Raw genomic sequence first — 25727 nt, 5'->3', positions numbered from 1 at the left:
GATGATGTAAACAGCCATACATTGATAATGTGGGCACAGAGCATGGTCATTTGTCTACAAAATACTCCACTTTTCTGTTATTCCATTGTTATGACTTCAACTCTTTGCAACTCTAAGACGTTGATGTTTGGAGGTCTTTTTTTTCTTGAGATTTTATTTACTTATTTGAGAGAGAGAGAGACGGAGACAGAGCATGGGGATGGGAAGGCAGAGGGAGAGGAAGAAGCAGACTCCCCATTGAACAGGCAGCCCTACATGGGCTCAATCCCAAGACCCTGGGATCATGACCTGAGCTGAAGGCAGACACTTAACTGACTGAGCCACCCAGGAGCCTCTGATGTTTGGAGGTCCTTTAGTAAAATATGAATATCTCTAAGGGAACAGGATCTTCATCACATAAATGAGGTCTTTTGTGTTGACGTAAATTCTAGTTTTCTTCTTAGTAGAGACACCCAGTTTGGTTGCAGGCAGGCAGAAGAGACTTTGGGCTTGTAAATAAGTCCTGGGTAAAAAAAAAGAGTGATTAGTAAGGAAGGTAGGGGAAGGTCAAAATTGAGTGTTCCACAATTTTACCCATGACCAGAATTGTATCTGGAAGACTAATTTTACAAGTTTCATAAAATTGAGGATCTAAGAAGGAGATAGTAGGTAGTTATCATTTCAGAAACCAACTTAAAAAAAAAATCCTTTACCTATTTCACCCCCCCTTTCTGGCAATCATCAGTTTGTTCTCTGTATTTGTCTCTTTGGATTTTTTTCATTTGTTTGTTCATTTGTTTTGTTTTTAAAATTCTACATATAAGTGAAATCATATGGTATTTGTCTTTGTCTGAATTATTTCACTAGTATGATACCCTCTAGATCCATCCATGTTTGGGATGCCTGGGTGGCTCAGCATGATCCAGGATCCAGGATGGGGTCACACATCGGGCTCCCCGCATGGAGCCTACTTCTCCCTCTGCCTATGTCTCTGCTTCTCTCTCTGTGTGTCTGTCATGAACAAATAAAATCTTAAAAAAAATAGATCCATCCATGTTGTCCCAAATATCACCCCTTTTAAGGGCTGAGTAATATTCCATGGTATGGGTGTGTATACACCATGTCTTATTTATCCAATCATCTATCCAGGGACTTGTGGGTTGCTTTCATACTTTGGCTATTGTAAATAATGCTGCAATAATCATAGGGGTGCATATATCTTTTTCAATGGGGAGTTTTTGTTTTTGGTAAATACCCAGTAGTGGAATTATTGCATCATATGGTATTTCTATTTTTATTTTTTTGAGGAACTTCTATACTGTTTTTCCCACTGGCTGCACTAATTTACAGTCTCAACAACTGTTTCAAGGATTCCTTTTTTCCCTATATACATGCTAACACTTGTTATTTCTTGTCTTTTTAATTCTAGCAGTTCTGACAAGTGTGAGGTGATACTTCATTGTAGTTTGTTTTTTTGTTTTTTCCAATATTTTATTTATTTATTCATGAGAGACACGGAGAGGGAAAGGCAGAGACACAGGCAGAGGGAGCAGCAGGCTCCATATAGGGAGCCCGATGTGGGACTCAATCCTGGGTCTCCAGAATCAGGCCCCGGGCTGAAGGTGGCACTAAACTGCTGAGCCATCTGGGCTGCCCCTTCATTGTAGTTTTGATTTGCATTTCCCCCAACAATTAGTGATGTTGAGCATCTTTTCATGTGCCCATTGGCCATCTGGATGTCTTTTTGGAAAAATGCCTATTCAGGTCCTCTGCCCATTTTTTTAAAAAAAGATTTTATTTATTTATGAGAGACAACGAGAAAAAGTATGAGTGGGGAGAGAGGCAGAGACAAAGAATCTCAAGCAGACTCCACACTGAGCATGGGGCCCAATGCAGGGCTTGACATGGGGCTTGATCCCTTGGCCCATGAGATCATAACTGGAGCCAAAACCAAGAGTTGGATGGTCAACCTGTTGGGCCAACCAGGCATCCTCTTCGGCCCATTTTTAGTTGGATTATTATTATTATTATTATTATTATTATTATTATTATTATTATTATTATTTTATTATTTGGTGTTGAGTTGTGTCAGTTCTTTATATATTTTGGATATTAACCCCTTATTGGATATATCATTTGCAAACATCTTCTCCCATTCAGTAGGTTAACTTTTTGGTTTGTTGTTGGTTTCCTTCACTGTGCAAAAATAGTGACATTTTTAAAAGAAATACATTCTTTCACTAGTTATTTGGTTATTCTGAAATACTGTTTTATACGGAAGACAAGACAGATGCTTGATTTTTTTTTCACTTTTACCTATCAATTTTTAGAATAATGAGTTCGTGCCCTAGAAATCCTCAACAGTGATTAAAAAGATCTCTTAAAAAGCATTATTATTAACTTATGATGGTTTTTCATATATATAATGTATTGTTTCAATGCACTAGAGTCATTATTACAATTTAATGGCCTCATCTTAATTGTCAGTAGGAGGCCCTTCAAGTTAGTACCTTTATTATTTTGACCCAGAATCAGACTGGTGTAAATCTCTCAGCAGGGCAGAGGTGAGTGGAAATTTTGTAGACCTAGACCTATATCTCAGTTTCATTCTTTGACCTTGGATGGGACTCCAGTGGCCCGGATTCAGCAGCAGCAGGCAATTATGTAAGCTACTTGACATCCTTCCAATGAATTCCATGGTATTTAAGCCAAGAATCCAGTTGATCTAAGAGTAAAGGGCAGAAAAACAGGGAGACAAGTTAGGATAAGATGGAATACAAAAGCAAGTTCAAAAGAGTGACTGCAATGTAACATCATTTATGTAAATTAAAACTACAAAATATAGTATATAAATAGTATAACTATAGCATCAGCAAATTTAATAGACTGTGGACCATATATAAAAATCATGGGAGTGCTTGTGTCTTGATTGGTGGAGTAAACAGGACCAAAGAGATGTAACTTTAGGTGGGGGGTGGGGGTGGGTAAAGGAGATTTTAGCTATGGAAGGAGTTACAAGCAGCTGGCCTGTGATCTACTGATTCCCTTTAGTACAGGGATGACTTGGGGGTTAAAGAAAAAAGCAGGTGATTCTCCTTGTCAATTGTACCTATTATATTTAGACACCCTGGGTAAATGAATGATATTTTCTAGAAGGAAGAGAATTTATCTATTTAATACATCTAACAGGATAGCCCTGGCCATAGGATTACTTATGCTAAATAAGCCCAGAATCTAGGAAGCATGGTTCCAGAACTAAGTAACTCTCTGGAATATAAAAGGAAGTCTGTTAGGTACCTGAGAATCTCACTAGAGACCTAAACTATAGCAAGAGGGTATATTAGTCTGCTAGGGCTATAACAAACTATCATAACTCCCCACTCCCAACCCTCTAATTAGTTATATCAGTCCCCACAGACTGCCATAATAAGGTACTAAAGGCTAGGCAGCTTAAACAACAGAAAGCCATTTTGTCACAGTTCTACAGGCTGAAAGTATAAGATCAAATTATCTGCAACTTTGGTTTCTCCTGGGGCCTTTCTCCTGGGCTTGCAGATAGTCACCTTCTGTTGTGTCCTCGCATGGGCATCCCTCAGTACTTGCTTTCTGTGTCCTAGCCTTTTCTTGTAAAGACACCAGTCATGTTAACTAGGGCCAACCCATATGACTTCATTTTACCTAAATTACCTCTTTATAAGCCTTATCTCCAAATACAGTCATATTCCCTTCCGGGAGTCATATTCTCCCTTCCGGGAGCCTGATAAGGGACTCGATCCCAGGACCCCAGGACAAGACCAAGCCAAAGGCAGAAGCTCAACCACTGAGCTACTCAGACACCCAATATATAAATTTTGAAGGGACATAATTCAGCCTGTTACAGAGGTTATGTGTCCAATAGACTGTGGCCATGTGAGATTTTCCAGACGTCTGATTCTGCTGAGCAGAATCATTTCCATGACCTGTATCTTTGAACTTACTGTTGAAATTTGATGCCGGATAATATCTTTGATTCACCTGAATCTGAGCCTGATTGTTAGCTTAAGCTATATGTGTACCATTTATTGTCATTATTATTTTTTTAAAGGAACAGTACTCTGAAAGCAAATATGAAAAAAAATAATTGTGTCAGTCTGGATGTCTTCTTTATCATTCTTTGCAATTTTCTCTTCAAGTTTTTTTTTTTTTTTAATGAAAACAAAACAAGAGAATGAGGTGAGGCAGCTTACGTCTGGACAAAGGTAGGAACGTGAGCTGGAGAGCGACAGGCGGGTGTTATACTAATTAAACAAGGAGGCCATTGGATCCATGTGGCTCTAATACCCAGGCAGCCTTACTAAACAACCCAAAATCCAACCCTGTCAATGCCTCAAGGTCATGAAATGGAACCTAAGAACAACCCATCACAAACAGCCTATTAGATTTTAATCCATAGCTAGTCAATAATTTATTTGCTTTTCTCTCTAAAAGCCACTCCCCAGCTCCTGTGGGTAGAGGCTCCTAACCCCTTTGCTTTTAGGTGCTGCTTCATTAGATCTTTTTTTTTTTTTTTTCCCATTGGATCTTTTGCTCAAAAAAATCTGCACCCTTTTAACAGCGGATACGCAGAGAGGGAGGTGGCGTGAGCTCGCCGGGGCCCAGCGACCCGGAAGCCCGCGGACGGAGAGCAGTCCCCGGGAAAGCCCCCACGGCGGGGCGGATCCCTCCGCCCAGTGCGCAGACTCCGGGGCCCGGCGGCGCGCAGGCGCAGGAGACGCCGGCCGCGCGGGGCTGTCATGGCGCTGCGCGGGCTGTCGGTGCTGGAGCTGGCCGGCCTGGCGCCGGGCCCGCTGTGCGGCATGATCCTGGCGGACTTCGGCGCGCAGGTGGTGCGTGTGGACCGGCTGGGCGCCCGCGGAAACGTGAACATCCTGGCCCGGGGCAAGCGCTCGCTGGCCCTGGACCTGCAGCGGCCGCAGGGGGCGGCGGTGCTGCGGCGCCTGAGCGCGCGGGCGGACGTGGTGCTGGAGCCCTACCGCCACGGTGAGCCCCGGTGGGCCCCGGGGGGCCCCGCGGGGGGGGGGTGCCCGCCCGACCCGTCGCTGCTGCTGCCCGCGGCCGTGCGGAGGCGGAGCTTCTGGAGGCTTCCGTGGACCAGGCGCTGGGCTCCCGTACTTGGGATCCCCGACACCGCTCTTGCCGTCTTCTCCTTGGACCCATTTCCCGCGCCTTCCCCGGTTCCTCGTTTTTCTGGTCACCGATGATCTGCATTTAGGGGTCGTTTCTCTGCAGCAGTTTTGGGGGGTTGGTGAACCCTCTACAAGCCACCCCCCTGACCGAGGCTAACACTCCCTGCCTTATAAATCCTGGTGTTCCCAAGTTCCAGCTTTTTTTTTTTTTTTCAAGATTTTTAGTTTATTTATTCATGAGCAACAGAGAGAGACAGGCGGAGGGAGAAGCAGGCTCCACGCAGGGAGCCCGACGTGGGGCTGGATCCCGGGTCTCCAGGGTCACGCCCTGGGCCGAAAGCGGCGCTAAACCGCTGCCCCCCCCCCCCCCCCCCCCGCCCTCCGGGCTGCCCAAGTTCCAGCTACAGATCAGTTTAGTTTACACTCTGCTTCCTGGAGCCACCTTATCTATTCCGACTGTTTTCACCTCTTATAGATGATGACCAAGCCTATAACTTGTGCCCCCTGCCGCGCCCCCCCCCCCCCCCCCGCCCCGGGAGAGCCACCTGCTGCTGGAATACACACGCCGTGCACGTCTCTTAACTGGCTGCCCCCCCAGGCATGGCAACTTCCACAAATCCCAAAACAGTTGCACTGTCTTACCTCCTAAAATAGCATCTCCTCCTTTTTTTTTTCTTTTATTGGAGTTCAATTTGCCAACATATGCATCTCCTCCTTATATATAATCTCAGGAAATGGAGCCAATACCCACCCAGTTGCCTGAATCAGAAACCTGCACTCCGACCGTAACTCCAAATACTCTTCACTTCATATGCTTTGTTACCAGGAATCCAGACGTCCTTCTTCCTTTCTCTGGCTTAGGCTTTACTTTCCATACTTGCTGTAGCTTCCTTCGCACTGTTGTAACCGCTTTTTGAAAGCGGATGTTGGGGGTCTAGCACCACTTGGATCCCTTCTCACACAGCTGCCAAGGTAATCTTGCTCAAGTACTAAACCAAAGCCTTGCTTAATACATAGCGGGAAGTCAGTAAATGGTGAATGAATTGAATGGCTGTAGGGCACCAGACATCTTAAATGTGTTAATTCATTTATGCTCACAGCAGATTGGGATGTAATAATTTCATAATCAGGATTGTGTCGCAATATAATAATGCCCTGTTTAAGGATGGAGGCTCAACATGATCGACTCCAGGTTCTTGGCAATTAGGAGGAAAGTAGAACCACGTATACAGACTTAGCTGCTGGGTGAGACAGTTGGGGCTGGGGTGTGTTTAGGCAGAGGACTAGAGTTTGTTTTTTGTTGTTGTTGTTGTTTTTTTTTTTTGTAATTTACATAGCTTTAGGAAGACACAGTAAAAATATAATCTTTATTATTTCTAATCCCAGGTGATTTAAAATACTAGTTATTTGGATTTTGTGCAGTAAATATGGTACTTACTGATAAGAGCTCTTAGACGCTTATTTTAGCAAATCTTTTCATAGATATTTGCAAGCCTTTTGTGAAGATACCCATACCAGGCACTTGAGAGGCCTGAGGAAACAGGTATGAATCCTACCAGGGGAACTTCTAAGATGATAGAGAAGATAGTGGTGTATATACAAACATAAACACAGCATGAGGTAGAAGGTGGTAGGTAATGATGCAGGCACAGAAAAAGAAGATCTTAAAAAGGATAGCCGCTTTCAAAAGTATATTTTTGACCAATAAAGCCCCAGGGTAACTGTTACAAGAGAACAAACCAAACATTAGAGAAGAAGACAAATCATGAGAGACTCCTAACTGGGAGGCAAAGGGTTGCAGTAGGGAGATGGGGGAGACGGGGGATAGGGTAACTGGGTGATGGGCATTAAGGAGGGCACATGATGAGATGAGCACCTGGTATTATAGTGTATGTTGGCAAATTGAATTTAAATAAAATAAAAATTTAAGAAAATGAACAAAACATTTTTTTTTAATTATTTATGATAGTCACAGAGAGAGGGAGAGAGAGAGAGAGAGAGAGAGAGAGAGAGAGAGGCAGAGACATAGGCAGAGGGAGAAGCAGGCTCCATGCACCGGGAGCCTGACGTGGGATTCGATCCTGGGTCTCCAGGATCGCGCCCTGGGCCAAAGGCAGGCGCTAAACCGCTGCGCCACCCAGGGATCCCGACAAAACATTTTTTTAAAGATTTATTTGAGAGAGACAGAGATAGAGGCAGAGAGCACAAGTGGGGAGGAGAGGGAGAAGCAGGCCCCCATTGAGCAGGGAGCCCGATGCACGGCTGGATACCAAGGACCCCGGGCCTGACCTGAGCCGAAGGCAGATGCTTAACCGACCGAGCCATCCAGGCACCCCAAGAACAAACCATTTCTGATAAATGACCAAGGAAAAGATTTGGGGAACCATAAAGGCACTGACCTAAGGAATGCAAGGCCCACTGTCGGGATTAAAAGAACTTGGATATGCCTGAAGGGACATAAGCAAGGCCTGGAAGCAAATAGTATTCTGGAACAAAAGTCACACATTCTAGATATGGTGACCTCATTCATTGTGTCCTTAAGTATAGGAAACGTGCTAAAACCCATAAAACATGTTATTAGTATGACTTGCAAGAGTGCCATTTTCTATTTGCCAGAGACGGGATTACACCCATCCTCAATTCATCCCTCTTTAAGAAAAAAAAAATCATTGTTAATTTTCTCTTAAGGTGTCATGGAAAAACTCCAGCTAGGCCCGGAGATTCTGCAGAGGGAGAATCCAAGGCTTATCTATGCCAGGTTGAGTGGATTTGGCCAGTCAGGAAGATTCTCGAAAACAGCAGGCCATGACATCAACTTTTTGGCTTTGTCAGGTAGGTAGACAAAGTAAGTTCTCTGTACTTACCATTTTGTTCCCAATTGAGATTGACAGTTATACTAACTGCAAAGAATATGTAAAGGTGCAGACTTAATTAAATATTTATCATAATCAGGTGACCATGGCTGGCTTAGTCAGTGGAGCATGTGATTCTTGTTCTCGGGGTTGTGAGTTCAAGCCACACATATTGCATGGAGCCTAGTTAAAATTTAAAAAAAAAGGAAGGGGGAATTGGTTTGTCTTAGAAGAATTATTCTCAACCCTTTTCCCCCTGTCTTAACACATTTGAGGAATAATGTACTCTCCTAGTAACATTTACTTATTACATTTGTATGATCGATTCTCAGGCAAGCCCCTGTCAGGGAGTAAGAGATGCGGTGATAATAGAGGTGATTGTTCTGTAATTTGAAAATGCTTATATTGTTTGCTATTTCATTAAGAATGATTGCCTGAGGGGACGCCTGGGTGGCTCAGCAGTTTGAGTGGGTGCCTTTGGCTCAGGGCATGATCCCAGAGTCCCAGGATCGAGTCCTGTGTCGGGCTCCCTGTATGGAGCCTGCTTCTCCCTCTGCCTGTGTCTCTGCCTCTCTCTCTCTGTCTGTCTCTCATGAATGAATAAATAAAATCTTTTTTAAAAAAATGAATGATTGCTTGAGTTACCATTTTAGACTTCAATGAATACCTGTAGTTTTCAAGTCATTATTATCACTTTATTAGAATTTTTGCCTGTGAGAACAAGTCTTAAAATGACCCAGTCCTAGGGTTTCCTAAGAAACTGTGTTTTTGAGTAAAGAAAGTCTCACGTTTCCTGTGAGTACAAATCCAAGGTAGAGGAAAAGAGTGAGGATGAAATTGTTTTTTCCAGCTATTTTAAAATGGAATCACTTTTCTTTTCCTTATGTTTATTTTCTTGCATCTCTTTCTAATAAGAATGGAAGTGGATTATACTGTTGTTAAGCCATAAGATAAATTGATAACAATATTTTTTTCCCTGAAACTAGTGAGCAACAACTTAGCAATAAAATCCTGAAAGCGTTAGTTGCAATAACGTTTTAAAGAAGAAAAAAACGAAAAACAAAACAAGGAGCCTTGTTGGGGGAAAAGCCTGCTTATAAATATGCTAAATAGTTTAGATTTGGAAAAGCATTATGTATTAGTATTCACTATAGTAGCAACTAGAGAGATTGGTTATTTCCTTTTACGGTGTTCATGTATTTATTTAAAATAGGCATTAAATCTATGGGTACTATCCCCTGATGTTATTTAATAATATAGGTGTTCTGTCAAAAATTGGCGGAAGTGGTGAGAATCCTTATGCCCCACTGAATCTCCTGGCTGACTTCGGTGGTGGTGCCCTCATATGCACACTTGGTATCTTGATGGCTCTGTTTGAACGCACACGCTCTGGTAAAGGTCAGGTCATCGATGCAAACATGGTAAGTGTTAATTAGGGGAAGTGATAAGTCTACCAGTTATTCCTAAGTATGATAGGCAGCTGCCTCAGATTCTTTTCTGAACATGACAAGAGATCATTGAGATTTGAAGTTTGAACCCAATTACCAAGGATATCCTTTTCTTTAAAATAGCTTCATATCCTTTATGTGTGTTGGGACATCATAATTGATTATCTGTTTGTGGAGTCAACTTTCTAAACTTTTCATGGCTCATCTAATTCCTGTGTTAGTTTCAACAGTTTTCCCCATGCTAATTCTTGTGCTTAGAATATAGTTTTCAGGCATTCTTCATTTAAAACTGGGCTCAGGAAATCTCCCTTAGCAGATAGAAAAGATTCTTAAGAGTTCAAAAGTAAGGGATGCTTGGGTGGCTCAGCAGTTTAGTGCCTGCCTTTGGCTCAGGGGGTGATGTGATCCTGGAGTCGCAGGATGGAGTCCCACATCTGGCTGCCTTCTTCCTCTGCCTCTCTCTGTGTCTCTCATAAATAAATAAATAAGAAATAAAATCTTAAAAAAAAAAAAAAAAAAGAGTGCTAAAGTAAAATGGGCCAGTCTGGACCTTCCTTCTACATTTTTAAGGGAGACTCCAACGTTGTGAGGTTTTGGTTTTTTCACTGTCATGCATTGAGCACATGCCTCGTGTTATGCTAGGCACTTTCCCTGTGTGATTTCTCCTAATCCTAAATAGCAGTTTCACTTAGAATGCGTTATTTGAAAGAGGAGGAAACCGAAGCATCAAAATTTGCCCAAGTTCTCAAAGCCACAGGGGAGGAGCCCAATCCAGCACCATTACAGGTTTGCATTTAGATAGGTCTTTGGAGGGAGAATGGAGATGGATGTGAGGAAGACAAGACTGGAGACAGAGAGTTACTGGGTTGTTGCTGAGAGAGAAGCACAAGTGTTGAAGTCATTGGTGGTACAATGAGCCTGGATTTAAGGGATATTTATATTTGAGATGTAAAATTGCCAGGATTTGGTGATGCATTGGCAATGAGGGGAGTAGAAGGGGTCAAGGGTGACTCTCCTGTTTTTTGTTTGTTTGTTTTTGTTTTTAATATTTACATACTGGAGAGAGAGAACTTGTGTGCATGTGTGCACATTAGTGAGGGGAGAGGGAGAGGGAGAGAGAGAGAATCCTCAAGGTGACTCCCTGCTGAGCGGGAACCCCAAAGCAGGGCTCGATCCCAGAACCCTGAGATCATGACGTGGTTGAAATCAAGAGTTGGCCACTTAACCAACTGAGCCACCCAGGCACCCTGACTCTCTTGTTTCTGGCATGGATGACTTGGTGGGTGGTATCACTGGTACCATGGAAGGCAGGGTGAGTTAGTGGGTAAGAGCATGATTCTAGCAGCCTGCTTCTTCCACCACAGCTCTGCCAAGGACTAGCTCTGTGATCTTTGGTAGGGTGCTAACGTCACTGTGCCTTAGCTTCTTCCTTGTAAAATGGAGATAACAATGGTACCTACCTCAGCATCATTAGAGAACTGAATGAATTTATCCTTTGTTCAGGTTCTAAACAATACCTGGCATAGAGGAGGTACTCTGAGAATATGGTATTATTATCTTAAAAGGAATTCAGTTTGGGTCATTTCAAGTTTGAAGTTGCTTTCAGATATTCAGGTACAATGAATCCTCAAAGTTAAAGACTAGAAACAATTTTAGAGGCATTTGGGAGCCACCTGAGACTGTTTGAAGAGTGGGCAGGAGAGGAGAAACACGGGCTAAGGAGAGCAAAGTAGAGAACCATAGAGTGTTTTCACAGAAGCAAAGGAAAGAGAGCTAAAAAAAAAAGGAATGATTAGAGGGTCAGATGTTGGTGCAAACCTCAAGAGTTTAGATGTGAATGGTGTAAGTTGTATTTGCCATTGGTGACCTTTTACAAAAGTCATTTCCAGGGCCCTCATCTTGGGCCTGGCTTGCACTGCCTTCTCAAAGGCTAACCCCCTGTGCTATTTCTGTGTCATCTGATACTCTTATCAAAACCCACTCTATGGACATGGTCACTGTGGTCCAAAAGGAATGAGCTAAAAACAAACATTGGACCTTGGGAGTTTTAAGGAGAACTTAAGGTTACTCAAGTATTATTAAATACTTAATAATAATTTAAATAATTTACTAATGTAATTGCTCATTTATAGTCAAATAGAAATAAAAGATAATTGCTGCTTTCATCAGACTGTGTCTAATTAGAGTTACATGATGATTAGGAAGATAGGTTTTTAATATATGTGGAAATGCAAACTTGATTCAGGGTTCCTGTTGCATCAGGGTAAAATGAGTGTTGGCTAATAACTCAAGGCCTAATGGATTAGTAAAGCATGGCATTCTTTACTTTCTGATCTCTGGGAACCCTTGTAATACAAAATAGTTTTAGAAGCTGATTAGTGGGAACAGATACCTTATTATTTTTTTTAAGATTTTATTTATATATTCATGAGAGACACAGAGAGATAGAGAGGCAGAGACACAGGCAGAGGGAGAAGCAGGCTCCATGCAGGGAGCCTGATGTGGGACTCAATCCCGGGATTCCGGGATCACGCCCTGAGCCAAAGGCAGACGCCCAACTGCTGAGCCACCCAGGTGTCCCCAGATACCTTATTCTTTTAGGCCATAGTTTTCAGATGTTTTTAGCAACAGAATCCTTGACTCAGGCCTGCCTATGATGTCCTGAAGTCATCTCCTTGGAAACTGTCAAGTTAAAACTGAGAAACATGACATCTATTTTCCTGTGTTTGTTGTCCCTGATCTGGGGATGTGTACTTGACTTCAGCTGGGGTGGCTGCGCCCTGGCACATAGGCTGTTGTCCCACATGATGAGAACAGTGTAAAAGGTGGGGAAATTGAGGCTGCAGTTTTCCTGTGTCAAAAACTCGTTAGCTTCTCCACATGTGGGTGAAGGGCAAGAGAAGCCATATGTCTGGGTAGCATAGGGAGGTGAGGATTGTAACTGCTCTGTTTCTGTCCTGTATTCTCCTGTGGCCCCAAATAAAGGAAGGATTAAAATAGTGCCTCTCTGTGTCCTGAATGGGCCAAACTGGACCCATAACTGTATTAGTGCATCTTTTGTCAACAGACTAATCAGTATATCTGGTATATAAAAGAAATTATATATAAATATGTATACACACGTGTGTGTACGTGTATGTATCATTCTCTGTGGTATATCATTCTGTGTGAATGTGTATATGTATAAATATGGGGACTCTCCAAAATCTTTGTAACCCAGTTTCAAAAAAAGCATCTCTTTAGGCCACTAATCCAAAATACACATACTATTTGGTATGTGAGATGTCGGAGCCATAAATTGAGATATACATGAGATTTCAAGTTAAAAGGGAAAATTGGGATGTATCTAAAGATATATTTTGCATTTATTTCACAGCCAGTAACTGATAAATTCCATAGGCCCACCCCATTCCAACTCCTGGAGATGAGGATGCTTTGATGGCCTTCTCCTGGGGTACTAGAATCATTAGGATTAGAAGGCCATAAGGATAGGGAAGTAGTCTTCTTTGGATAGTCCAGTGCATGCAGCCTGTAACATTTGTACCTAAGGATATGAATCCATTCCTGTTACTTCAGCATTCAGTGGGAAGTTGGCATTCCCAAACTAGTTTGTATGGACTCAGAAAACTTGTTTATAAGTGCCACTTACATTTTCTGTTTATTTTGTAACTTTCTAGTGATTGTTAAAATTAGAATATATTAAATACTCAAATATAATTTTCTTGGGCTTGAAATCAAACTAGAATAAGTGAAATTTAACTGTAATATGATTTACCATTATAATGTGATATGCTTCATATATTTACATGTATGTGTTTATAGATATTGAGATCAGAAGATAGATTTTTAAAAACCGGTTTTATTTTTAACTTTTTATCCTGTTATTTTTTAACATACATAATTATATAGAGTATTTAATGAACTTCCATGTGCCCTCACTTGGCTTAAAAAATTGTCAACATTTGGCAGTTTTATTTGAAAAGGAGAACAAAAGTAGTTCCTTCTATGTCTTTTCTGAAAAGTACCTTCTAACCTAAATAGTGGAGAAATCCTGTATCATAAATCTGTTTTAACACATTTCACTGAAATATCAAAGAAGTTGTATAATTAGATACAATCTTCCTATACTCAAACATTTTTATACAAATGTTGAAAAATCTTAAGTGGAAATTAATCATGCTTTTACAGTTTAAATACCTGGATTCATAGTGTATGCTGTTTCTTCTTTAAAGGTGGAAGGAACAGCATACCTGAGTTCTTTCCTGTGGCATTCTTTACAAATGGGGCTGTGGGAAAATCCTCGAGGACAGAATTTATTAGATGGTGGAGCACCTTTCTACACAACTTATAGGACGGCAGATGGGGAGTTCATGGCTGTTGGAGCATTGGAACCCCAGTTCTACAAGCTGCTGATCAACGGTGGGTAACTTTCATGTGCCTCCTCCACTTCCCCTTTTCTTGTGGATATTCTTTAACCTCTATCTTGGAGCATTTTGAAATTCATTATGTCTTTTATTTTGTGTCTACCTTATAATTGACCTAATTATAGCCATCATTATATTGTGGGGCATTTCCCTTATGTTTTGAAAGGACAGGTAATTTGACAAGTCTGTAGAATAGCTCAGAGTTTAAAAAAAGTATCCATTTTGTAGAAGTTTTTTTTTTTTTTTTTTTTTAAGATTCTATTTATTTATTCATGAGAGGCAGAGACATAGGCAGAGGGAGAAGCAGGCTCCATGCAAGGAGCCCAGCATGGGACTCGATCCCGGGTCTCCAGGATCATGCCCTGGGCTGAGGGTGGCGCTAAACCGCTGAGCCACCCGGGCTGCCCTAGAAGTTCAATTTTTTATTGCATTTCATACTCGAGAATTGGATGTTTATATTGCCCTGTATGCCCACATATTATTCTTCCTTAGAAATGACCTGCTTGTTCCACAGTTCTTATTCCTTGATAGATGTCACCTATAATCTTTAGTGTCAGGGGCCACCTGGGCACCTGTTATTAGGACATTTTTATTACTTATCCTTTAGTAAGTATTGCATGGAAGTTATTCAGGGAACTCCCAATTTTATAGTCTCACCCCAATGTTTTCTTTTAAAATATTAATAGTTTCAGCACTCACATTTAAGTCTCTGTCACATTATGAGTTAATTTTTATATATGGGGTGAGGTAAAGGTCCAACTTCATTGTTTTGCATATGGCTATCCAATTTTCCCAGCACTGTTAGTCAAAAAGACTGTTCTTTCTCCATCGAATGGTTTTGGCATCCTTGTTGAAAATCTGTTGACCATAAGTATAAGGGTTTATGTTGGGACTTGATTCTGTACCATTGATGCACATGTCTCTCCTTATGTTAGCACCATGCTGTATTGATCACTGTGGCTTTGTAGTAAGGTTGAAATTAGAAAGTATGAGTCTTCCAATTTTCTTTTCTTCCAAAGTTCTTTTTCAGGATTATTTTGGCTATTCAGGGCCCTTACCATTTCCATATGTATTTTAGAATCACCTTGCCAATTTCTGCAAAAAAGGGATTTTTGAGAGGGGTTGTGTTGAATCTGAGCATCAGTCTGGGGATTATTGCCATTTTACTAATATTAAGCCGTAATATCCATGAACATGGGATGCTTTTCATCTATTTGGGTCTATAATTTCTTTCAGTGATTCTTTGTAATTTTCAATGCACAAAACCTACACTTATTTGGTAAAATTTATACTGAAGAATTTTACTATTTTTGATGTTATTGTAAATGGTATCATTTTTGTATTGTTCCTTACTAATATATAGAAATATATAGTATATAGTGATTTTTGTATATTGGTCTTGTTTCTTGCAACCTCACTGAGCTCATTTGTTTGTTCTAAGTGCGGATCTCTGATTTTATCTTGCTTGAGTTCCTGGAGATTCTTGGATGTGCAGTTAATTTGTTTTTCATCAATTTGGGAATTTGCCAGACATTATTTCCTCAAGGATTTTTTTTTCTGCCTTTTCTGTCTCTTCTTATGAGACTTATGTTGTGTGTGTGTACACATTTAGTTTTATTGTAACAAAGAGTCTTGTACATTTTTAACATTTAAACTGAGCATCATCTTTCCAGTGAAACAAAAAGAAAATTTAAAAAGAAACAGGAACAAAATTAAAATAGAGAATGTCAATTTCAAATAAGATCCTACAGGTTCTGCTGATTCTCCCATTATGTGGCAGGGCTCAAGTTATCATTAGAGAATTTTATTTTAAAAGTGTCATTTTTTTATTGATAGTCCATGTTTATTGTTATTTTAAAAAATTTATTTAAATTTAATTTGCCAACACATAGTACAACACTCAGTGCTCATCTCATTATGTGTCCTCCTTAGTGCCTGTCACCCAGTTACCCTATCCCCCCACCCACCTCCCCTTCTGTAACTTTTTTGTTTCCTGGAGTTATGAGTCTCTTATTGTTTGTCTTCTTCTTTAATTTTTCCCCACTTAGTTCCCCCCCGCTTCCCTATGGTCCCTTTCACTATTTCTTATATTCTACAAATGAGTGAGATCATATGATAATTGTAAAAGTGTCATCTTAAAATGCAAGGATAGCCATTAAACATCATAATTAAACCCGCCAAAGAAGAAGCCATGTTGTCAAAATGCTCACTTAACCCACCAAAATACCTCAAACCCACCCTTTGCTGACCCTCAATAACCCCATTTTTTGAAGTTTGTTTTTCCTTTTTTTTTTTTTTTTTTTTTAACAAGAGAAAGTAGACAGATACATGTTGGTAAGTGCTAACTGTCCATATTCACAAAGAGAGACAGTGTAACCTCCAAGCTCCGTATACAGAGAAAGGAGGAAAAAAGCTGGAATTCTACGCACTATCACACAGGGCCCTAGCACCCTTCAGCTTCCAGTAGAGCTAAAGAAGCAGGCTTTTATTTTTTCCCACAGAGCACAGTGGCATTGATTCCATAAAGTTTTTGTTGAGACAAGAAGGGATAAAAATAAATTTGGAACAAAAAGGGGTACACATTCTTTTCCCTCTGTATTCTACTCAAGGTATTTCCATTCAAAATAAGTTGAGAAGCATGGTATAAAGGGAGAGAAAAAAAGACTTAAAAAAAAAAAAAAAAGCAGGGCAAATCAGCACCAGAGTAGAAAAAAAGAGAGAGATAGACTGCAACTTGCCCCAAAGGGCCTGGAGAAAATTAAAAAGGAAGGTTAGACTCCATCAGTGTTCCATTAGTCCTCTTCTTCTTCATCCTCCTCTCCTCACCCCCCCATCGTCATCTTCATCTTCTTCACCTTCATCCTCCTTTCCTTCTTAATATCTTCCATACTTTCTTCTTCATCATCATCATCCTTTTCTCTCTTCATCATCTGTATCAGGAACCAACTAGTACTATAATGGATTTGGCCAAATGTCATCTTTGATGACCTCTCCTAACTCATCTGCACCTGCATCAGAATGATAGTAAACCAGGTGAAGAAATTCTCTGGTTCCTCATGCTGTCTTTCCCTGCTGGCTTTATTCTGTTTCACTTGAACATTTCATCAAATCCTTTCCATATTTCCATTTGATTTTGGTAGACTTTGAAGGTGGATCACCACTCTCATTCAGATGAAATTATTTGGAGAGAACTTTATGGATTTTCACCAAAATAATATTCTGGTCTGTAACCTGATTTGAAGACATTAGATGTCTTCAAATTCTGTCACTGCAGCTCTTGTCAAATAATGTAACACCTCTTCATCCTCCTCCTCAAGCAGTGCAGATACTTGTGGATGGTTTACAAATTTGGAACTTTGGCAATCAGTTCTGACTCTTCTGAAAAATGGTTGGCAGAGTTTGTTATATTTCTGTTCTGCTTTCAAAATCTCCTCACTGTCTTGTTCATTAAATCTGCCTATTTCATTTTGTACTTCATCAACATGTTCAATTGCTTGCTGTTGTTTTTCTCCCTCTAGCAAGTGCTGCGAAGTTGACATCTTCCTCTGGCTTGGAGGCAGGAGGCAGTCTCAGTTTCCTGGTTTGAGGTAGGAGCGAAGACTGGCATTTGGGGGCCAGGCTTTGAGGAAAGTCCAGGAAACAAGGGCAGAGGCATGTGTGGAAGAAGCTCCAGCTGGAGCTTCTTGGTATTCTCGATGGTACCATGATGTCCTCTTGATCTCTGAGGTTCTGTTCATTTTTCTTTTCTTTTTTCTTTCTGTTCCTCAGGCTGGATAAGCAGTTTACTTCTCTTTGCGTTCACAGATTCTTTCTCCTGCCAGTTCATGTCTATTATTGAGTCCCCTCTACTGAGTTTTTTGTTTTGTTTTGTTTTAAGATTTTTTATTTATTTATTCATGAGAGACACACAGAGGCTGAGACACCAGCAGAGGGAGAAGCAGGCTCCATGCAAGGAGCCCGATGTGGGACTCAATCCCGGGACTCCAGGATCACCGCCTGGGCTGAAGGCGGCGCTAAACCGCTAAGCCACCTGGGCTGCCCTGAGTTTGTATTTGTAATTGTACTTTTCAATTCCAGTTTTTGGTTCCTTTTTCAGTAATTTCTCTTTATTGATATTCTCTTTGATTAGACTTCATTCTCAAACTTTCTTTTAATTTTTCAGATGTGGTTTCCTTCAGTGCTTTAAACATATTATAAATAGCTGATTTAAAGTCTTTTCCAATAAGTCCAATGTCTGGCTTTTTCAGGGACAGTTTCTGATGATTGCTTTTTGTCTTGCGTATGGACCATATTTTCCTTCTTTGCATGCCTCACAAATTTTGTTGAAACTGGATATTTTAAATATTGTGATGTGGCAACTCTGGAAATCAGGTTTCCTCTTCCCTTGCCATCTCTCCAGTCCTGGATTTGCTGTTGCTGCTATTTGTTTGTTTAATGACTTTTCTGGACTAACTCTGTATTCTTTAGTTATCTGCAGCCACTGAAGTCTGTTCAGTTAGGTTGGTGATCACGTAGGTAATGGTTGGGTAGAGATGTCCTCAAATCCTTTGAGCTAATTAATTTCCCATCTTTTTCTGAGGTGCTGTGCCTTCACTTCTTACTTGTGCAGAGATTCAGGGTTAAGCCAGAGGTGAAAGATTAGGACCTGGCCATATCTTTCCTGGGCCCTACATAGATGCTTTCTAAATTCTCTGGAATCTGTTAGAGCATTTCAAAGTTCCCCATGAGCATCTTATTCCCTACTTTTTTCTTTTGATTGTTAGCTTCTTTTTAGTCCCAACAGGGAATGCCACCTCAGAGAGCTACGCTATTAAACAGTTACCTTTGATTTTTTTTTTTTTTTTTGACAAATGTCAAAAAATGTTCCAGGCATAGGGCATTGTGAGCTCTAATTCCGATCAAATGAAGCAAGCCCTGAGAATGGAGCCATTCAGGGAGCTGCTAGATAAATGGCAGTTCTCTGGGGATGGGATTTTTGGGAAGCTCTAAACTCATTTACTTCCTACATCATTGCTGTTACCGTGTTCATTATTACAGCACTGTGATTGAGAGCCCATTGGTTTTGATGGCTACCACAGAGCCATAGAGAGAGGGATGAAATTAGCACAAGTTTCTGTTTTATTGTTTTAAAGGTTTTTTTTTTTTTTTTTTTTTTTTTTTTTTAATGAGAGACACAGAGTCAGAGACATAGGCAGAGTGAGAAGCAGGCTTCCTGTGGAGAGCCCTATGTGGGACTTGATTCCCTGGGATCCCGCCTTGAGCTGAAGACAGATGCTCAACCACTGAGCCACCCCAGTGTCCCTCAATTAGTGCAAGTTCTAACACCACAGGTCTCACTGATCTTGAGATGTAGTTGTTTTTCCTGAGTAAATGCTCTTTGAATTGTAGTAAACTTCTAATTTCCAGAGTTGCAAAAAGCTTATTTCTGACCATTTGTGCCAGGGTTTTTGTTGCTTTTATGAAAGAGCAGGTTTCTGAAGGTTCTTGCTCTGCCATTCCAGGAGTTAACTTCCCTCCTTGGTGTATCTTACTGTCATCTGAAATAGATGTGTGGCATGATCATTTGCTAACATCCACACTCCACCACAATGAGTGAGTTTTTCTGTAAATACTGAAAATGAAATGAGACATTTTTCTAGTTGGCTGATTGCTCCAGTCCCTCAACTTCTTACCACCTTCTGGATTTTCTCTTTCTAAATCTAAACTCCTTAAACATCCTGATTTTTTTTTTTTTTTTTTGGCCTCCTCTTTTTGTACCCACAGCCTTTTATGGTATCCTTAACCCCCTGTCCCTTCAGGGTTCACTAGGGATCCTTAGCTGACAGGTGATTTGTGATTCAGGCTTGACTTAGCCATGTTAAATCAGCTTTGGTTAATCTATGTAGTCCATGCCAGAATAACTCAGCATTTTCTTTCTTTAATAGTATTTATCTATTTTGTATTATCTGTATACAAAAATAGTACTTACTAATCTCATGTACATTATTACTCTCTCAGGCCAATTGGACAAACTGCCACATCTATAACAATTTTTTTTTTAGGTAGTATTAATTATATGCCTCATTTATTTTACCTTATATTTGAGATCCTTGAGACCATACTTCAATTAAACTCTTCAGTATCTGAACATAAATACACGAGATATTTGTAAGGTATCAATTCTATTGTACTGTGGCCCTACTGCTTTCTGGGGCAAAGAAATCTGAAAATAAAGAATTTCATGACATGTTTTGGGATGTTAAGACTGGTGTAGTATAATCGGTAAGCAATAGAGAATTTTTTTTAAGTTGTCTTAAAATTCCAAAATATCATTAAAAGAAAAGCAGATAGCAAGTGTGGCCAGGGTTGTGGAGAAACTGCAACCCTATGCATTACTGGTGGGAATGAAAATTGTGTAGCCGCTGTGGAAAGCTGTATTGCCATTCCTCAGAAATTTAAAACCATTACTATAAATTTTATGCTACGACAATTTTTTAAAAATGAAAAATAATTCAAAATAATGTGTGTTTTAGAAAAAAGTGTAGTATGGAATTTGTCAAGTAAGAAGTAAGAATTCTCTCTTGTACTTCCACTTTGGGAAAGTTTGGGATGTGGCTTTCAAGGACTTTCTGTGTACATATCAACATAATTGTTTTACTTATTTATAAATTATATTTATATAAAATTATGTAAATGTATAGTTAATAACTATCTTTTTTTATTCAACAGTTTACTAAAGATGTTTTTTCTTGTCAATACAAAAAAATCTGTAGCCTGATGATTTATATAGCAGCCATATGATATTCGATGGTATACTTGTACTAAAACTTAACCATTTCCTTATTCAAGTTCATTTTCATTTTTCCAGTTTTGTATTGTAACAAATGTTTGTTACTTATTAATAAACGCTAGTCTTTGTAATAAACTCTAGTCTTTGTAAATATGTATCTTTGGATACTTACAACATGAATTTTTGACTGCTTAATATATGCCTAATACTGTGTTACAGACCAGTAAAGTTTATGATAGATCCTTAAAATTATAAGTATTTTTTATAATTGCCTATGTGTATGTATATGCGTACATGTATATATAAGGTAGCTTTTTGGAAATTAAAACATACTTTCCCAAATTTTAAGTGGTGTCTGAGTCTACAGGCCAGTCCTTGAAAATCTGTTTGACTTAAAATACCTGAAATTTAACCTTGGTTATGCTGTTAAAAACTAGCCACAATCTACAGTTATATTTACATGGGGGAGTAGTTTTAGAGTTCTATACAGGAGTGTCAAGAGCATAGGAAGTACGGTATCGTAAACCATTGGTGGTTAATCCTGTGGCCTTGATCCAGGGTCATGGACTGGATGGGAAACTGGGCTGAGAGAGGATGATAAAACAGTAGAAGACCTGGGGTGTCAGAATTAGGGGTAGAGTTGAGGTCTTTTGATTTCTAGTATTTTTCCAGTATACAAGCTATAATCCGTGAGACCATTGATCTCAAATATAATGTCTGTTACAGAAAGAACATATTCGATCCAATTTTATGTAGTGTTATGATTCTGATCGCATTCTGATTAAAAAAACTTGTTTAAAAACATGCAAATAGGTTTCTAACAGCTATGATCTATCCCTAATTTTGGTTAATTGGTCATTTTGTTTGTTTTTCAGTCACAGAGTTTGGGGCAATCAGGAAAAAGAAAGCAAAGTAAAAGACATCCTTAGAAACTTTTTTTTTTTTTTAGATTTTAGTGACAAACCTGAAGTTATAGCTCCATGTTTTTCCTGGTATTTGAATAGGACAAGTGGCTACAGAGAAAAATTTATTTTCTGTATATCCCATAGGTGTCTTTTCACAACTATCCAAAACTACATGAGTTCTCTTTATTTCCTTATATACCTCAGAATCCTAAGAATGGCCTGCAGTATTCATGTCTTCTTACCTCTGTAAGATCTTCCTCAAAAAAAAAAAAGTATATATATCTGTGTGTGTGTGTGTGTGTGTGTGTGTGTGTGTGTGTGTGTAAGGATCTTCCTCTTCATAGCAGCTTACAATTAGTCATTGTTCTCCTACATAATAGGGAAGGAGAAGATGATAAAAGTGAGAATTATTAGATTAACTTGACTAAACTAATGCAGAATAACATGCATAAGAAGAAGGGCCTTTCGTTATTGCTCCACTCTAACCATCTACATTTAAAAATCTTCTTCCATGAGGGAGTAAAAATGACATTTATACCAAACTCTAGTAAAGTGGCCTTTCGGCTATAATTTAATCAGCACTGGAGTTCAGGTGTATCTGCAGGTGTAAGTGCTTGTAGTCCATAAAGGAGGCACAGATCAGGTCATGGGCCTGAGAAGCCGTCCTTTCTGTTAAATCCCCAGCTGGATGCTTTCCTCTTTTCTGCACCATGTGTTGATGAGGCCTTCAAGGTCTCCTTCATGCTTGACACAGAAGTCTGAGTACCTCACTCATGATTTGGCTGGGTGATCACTTTCTGTCCTATTATCTGTAGGGACAACTTGTTACATGTGTCTTTGGTTACCTTACAAATCCTTTGTTTCTAGTTCACAGCAGTGTTTTAAGAGGGTGATAAGTCAAACATCACTGTTCTACTAGAGCTATTTTATTTGACCAAAATAAAAAGAAGTAAAAAAATAAAAATAAAAAATGAAAAGAAGTGAATATTATACAAAAAAATTGCAATTTTTGAATTTAATCATTTCTCTTTAGGTTTCTTCCTTCAAAAAATGGGATAGTCATGTAAAGTCATAAATGTTATCTTTTGTAGGGTTCGGGTACACTATTATAAAATGTGGGGTTATTTGAATTTAGTATGGCTGATAATAACATCATGAGGAAATTTCTTTTTGAAAACCTACTCAGGGAAAAATCAATTTCTAGAAACTAGACCTTTACAAATAGACAACTTTTTATGAAATATAAATAACATCACCCTGGCAGTGGGAAGTCTCTTTGGAGTCCTGCCACCCTCTTCCCTCTAGCCATTGGCTTCAACTTCAAGTTGAGTTTCAATTTCTTCTCTTGACCCAGTTGAGAGACTCTTATAGAACATCCTATTTGGGATGGTGTGGTGAGGACAAATGCATTTCATTAGTGACAAATGCATTTCATTCATTAGTGATTATAATCACTCCACCTAATGCATAATAATTTAAGAAATTGTGTTTCTATCTTAGGACTTGGACTAAAGTCTGATGAACTTCCTGATCAGATGAGCATGAGTGATTGGCCAGAAATGAAGAAGAGATTTGCAGATATATTTGCAAAGAAGACAAAGGCAGAGTGGTGTCAGATCTTTGATGGCACAGATGCATGTGTGACTCCAGTTCTGACATTTGAAGAGGTTATCCACCACGATCATAACAAAGAACGGGGCTCATTTATCATTAATGAGGAACAGAGTGTGAGTCCCCGCCCTGCACCTCTGCTGTCAGGCACCCCAGCTGTTCCTTCTTGCAAAAGGAATCCTTTTGTAGGAGAACATACTGAAGAGATACTTAGAGAATTTGGGTTCAACCAGACAGAGATCAATCAGCTTACCTCAGATAAAATTATTGAAATTAATAAGCCAAGAGCTAATCTCTGAGTTCCAGGCCTCCCAGTGCAAGTGAATTTGAATATTGCATGTTCAGTATAGAATAATACATAAAATTGTGTGGAAACATGAAGGAACAGTATCACAGGGCACCAACTATTCTAATCAAGAAACAAGATTGATTACACAGTAATGATTGAATACTGAAAATGGTTAAAATCATAGCTTTTGATTGAGGAGTACTTTTAGTTTACCAATATTAAGTTGTGACAGGTTTTCTGCCTTTCAATTTACTTGACAGATTATATTTTTAATATAAAAATGTTAATAATATACCTTAAATAAATAGATACGCTTTTTACTAAAAAAAAAAAAAGCCTTTCACCCCTCAAAATTTACTTATGCTTTTAATTTTGAAAAGCTTTTAAGAAAGTCCTTTAAATAGCACTTAAAAAGCATTTTTGCATTTATTATTTATTCATGAGAGACACAGTGAGGGAGAGGCAGAGGGAGAAGCAGGCTCCATGCAGGGAGCCCTATGTGGGCCTCAATCCTGGGACTCCAGGATCATGCCCTGAACCGAAGGCATTCAACTGCTGAGCCACCTGGATTATAGTGCAATCTTATGTTCAAAGTGCCATTTACTTCACTCATACTTCATGTGGTGTCTGTTTAACAGATGCTGGTTTTCACTCTGTTTACTATCTTCAAAATTTTAAAGAAGTGAATGTCAGTAGTGAAGTACCGTCACTTCCATCTTCATAGCTCTGTACCAGTCCCCTCAGTCCAACACCCAATGCTGCCTTCATTCAGGCCCCCATTACCTCTGCCCTAGACTACTGCTCAGCCAGCCTACCTGATTTTTGACCTCCAGTATTACTGCCTTCATTTTTTTTCTTTTTATCATGTTACTCTACTGGTAATCTTTACCACACCAGACTGGTCTTTCCTGTAAAATTCTTCAATGGTCCTCTCTTTTTCCTATATAACAAAATATAAAGCCACGTATATAGCATATCAACTCTTTATTTTTAACAAGACTTCTCCCTAGCTATTTAGTCCCATCCATGATCCCTGCTCCCTAGTGCTTTATATTGGACTGCCTTAAGTGCCTAATTATGTGATGGTCTCTCTTCCTTCCACTCCTTTTCATATTCTGTAATATTTTCCAGGACTAACAATGCTCCCAGCCCCTCTTGCTCCAGCTTGTTGATTTTGCAAATTTAGAGTTGGTTCAAACACAGCCTTCTTTGTGAAACTTCTTGTGTGTTGTCAGTCCTGGGAAGTTTTATACAGTGTTGTGAAATTTGGAGTCAGAAGGGTGTTGGGTTCAGATATCACTCAATCATTGTGGTGTCTAGGACAATTCTAGGTACTCACAAATTTTTAGTTCTAAGGAGCCCTTCCTATGTTTCCATTGTACTTTGTACATATCTCCAAGGATAGTCATTGCTTTTAGTTTACATAACTCTTCACTAAGTCATAAGCTCCTAGAGTAGTTGCTCTAGCACACAAAAGAATCATCTGGAGATACTTTTAAAATTCAGATTCCTAGGCCCACCCCTAGAGATGCAGTGTATCTAGGGCAAGACCTATGAATTTGTATTTTTTCCAGATGATTATAATGCTTCTGATTCAACGACCACACTTTGAGTAGCACTGTCCTAAATGGATATGAACTAAGTCTTTTTCCCGTTGTTACTGTCATAATAAGTGCTCAGAAAAAAAAATATCTGTTGAAGAATTGATGAGGGAAAGGATAAAAGCCAGTTGGCAAAAATCTGTAAATAAACAGGTTAGCTCAAAATACTGATTTCTAATTGACTTCATATAAAATGTTTGAATGAAAAATTGGTTTTTGTAGGATATAAACTTTTTAAAGAATACAGATATATAAATAAGGTTAATAATTGCTTTTGTTAGCGATTCATACTTTTTTTTTGAAGAGTCTATCTAAGACCTTGTGCAGAAAGTGCTACACTTCCTCTTTTGTTGTCCCATGTCAAACTGTAGACTTAGGAATAGGCAAGGGGGCAGATGAGAACATAAGAAGCAGTAAGGAAGACAGAGGAGAAGCAGGCATTAAAGATGGCAGATTCTAATGAAAGACATATTATATTGAGTACATAGAAATTTTATTCCTGAATGTGTAGGTAGTGGAAATACACTGATTTCCACTTTCTTTTGATTCTACAATATAGGGAGTGATGAGATGCCACAAATTGTATGGTGATAAATAAATCGCAATGAACAACATGACTGGTTGCATCCAGGCCTCTTTTTCATGTCACCCCTGTAAACACATTATTGGCTTCAGTCACAATTA

The 25727-nt window shown here is 39.5% G+C and overlaps 1 protein-coding gene and 1 long non-coding RNA gene across 3 annotated transcripts; one reads left to right on the top strand and one right to left on the bottom strand.

Annotated features, from left to right (window-relative positions):
• Nucleotides 1-94: 94 nt before the first annotated feature.
• On the bottom strand, nt 95-6264 carry LOC121486919. Its single transcript, XR_005986773.1, has 3 exons — nt 5896-6264; nt 2490-2704; nt 95-502 (listed from the first exon to the last, which is right to left on the bottom strand). It is a non-coding gene; the product is annotated as an uncharacterized LOC121486919 (long non-coding RNA).
• On the top strand, nt 4526-25660 carry AMACR (alpha-methylacyl-CoA racemase). 2 transcript variants are annotated; one of them, XM_041748359.1, is made up of 5 exons: nt 4534-4998; nt 7833-7976; nt 9257-9417; nt 13677-13863; nt 23043-25660. In XM_041748359.1, the coding sequence occupies exons 1-5, from the start codon at nt 4752-4754 to the stop codon at nt 23450-23452; spliced, it is 1149 nt and encodes a 382-aa protein (XP_041604293.1). In that variant the 5' UTR covers nt 4534-4751; the 3' UTR covers nt 23453-25660. The 2 variants fall into 2 exon arrangements, 1 of the variants encoding a protein (XP_041604293.1); XR_005986772.1 differs by lacking the exon at nt 9257-9417 and having other exon boundaries at nt 4526-4998; nt 23043-23180.
• Nucleotides 25661-25727: the final 67 nt, after the last annotated feature.

Source organism: Vulpes lagopus, chromosome 3 (genome assembly GCF_018345385.1).
Source record: "Vulpes lagopus strain Blue_001 chromosome 3, ASM1834538v1, whole genome shotgun sequence".
Taxonomy (NCBI): Eukaryota; Metazoa; Chordata; class Mammalia; order Carnivora; family Canidae; genus Vulpes; species Vulpes lagopus.
Note: the sequence above shows the minus strand (reverse complement) of the source record. Positions and strands in the feature narration are given on the sequence as shown.

What these genes read in the sequence shown, in the direction of transcription:
- AMACR (XM_041748359.1), top strand. Translation starts at nt 4,752, where the DNA reads ATGGCGCTGCGCGGGCTGTCGGTGCTGGAGCTGGCCGGCCTGGCGCCG. An exon ending in GCTGGAGCCCTACCGCCACG is followed by an intron (nt 4,999 to 7,832) that starts GTGAGCCCCGGT and finishes TTTTCTCTTAAG; the next exon opens with GTGTCATGGAAAAACTCCAG. An exon ending in AGGTCATCGATGCAAACATG is followed by an intron (nt 9,418 to 13,676) that starts GTAAGTGTTAAT and finishes TCTTCTTTAAAG; the next exon opens with GTGGAAGGAACAGCATACCT.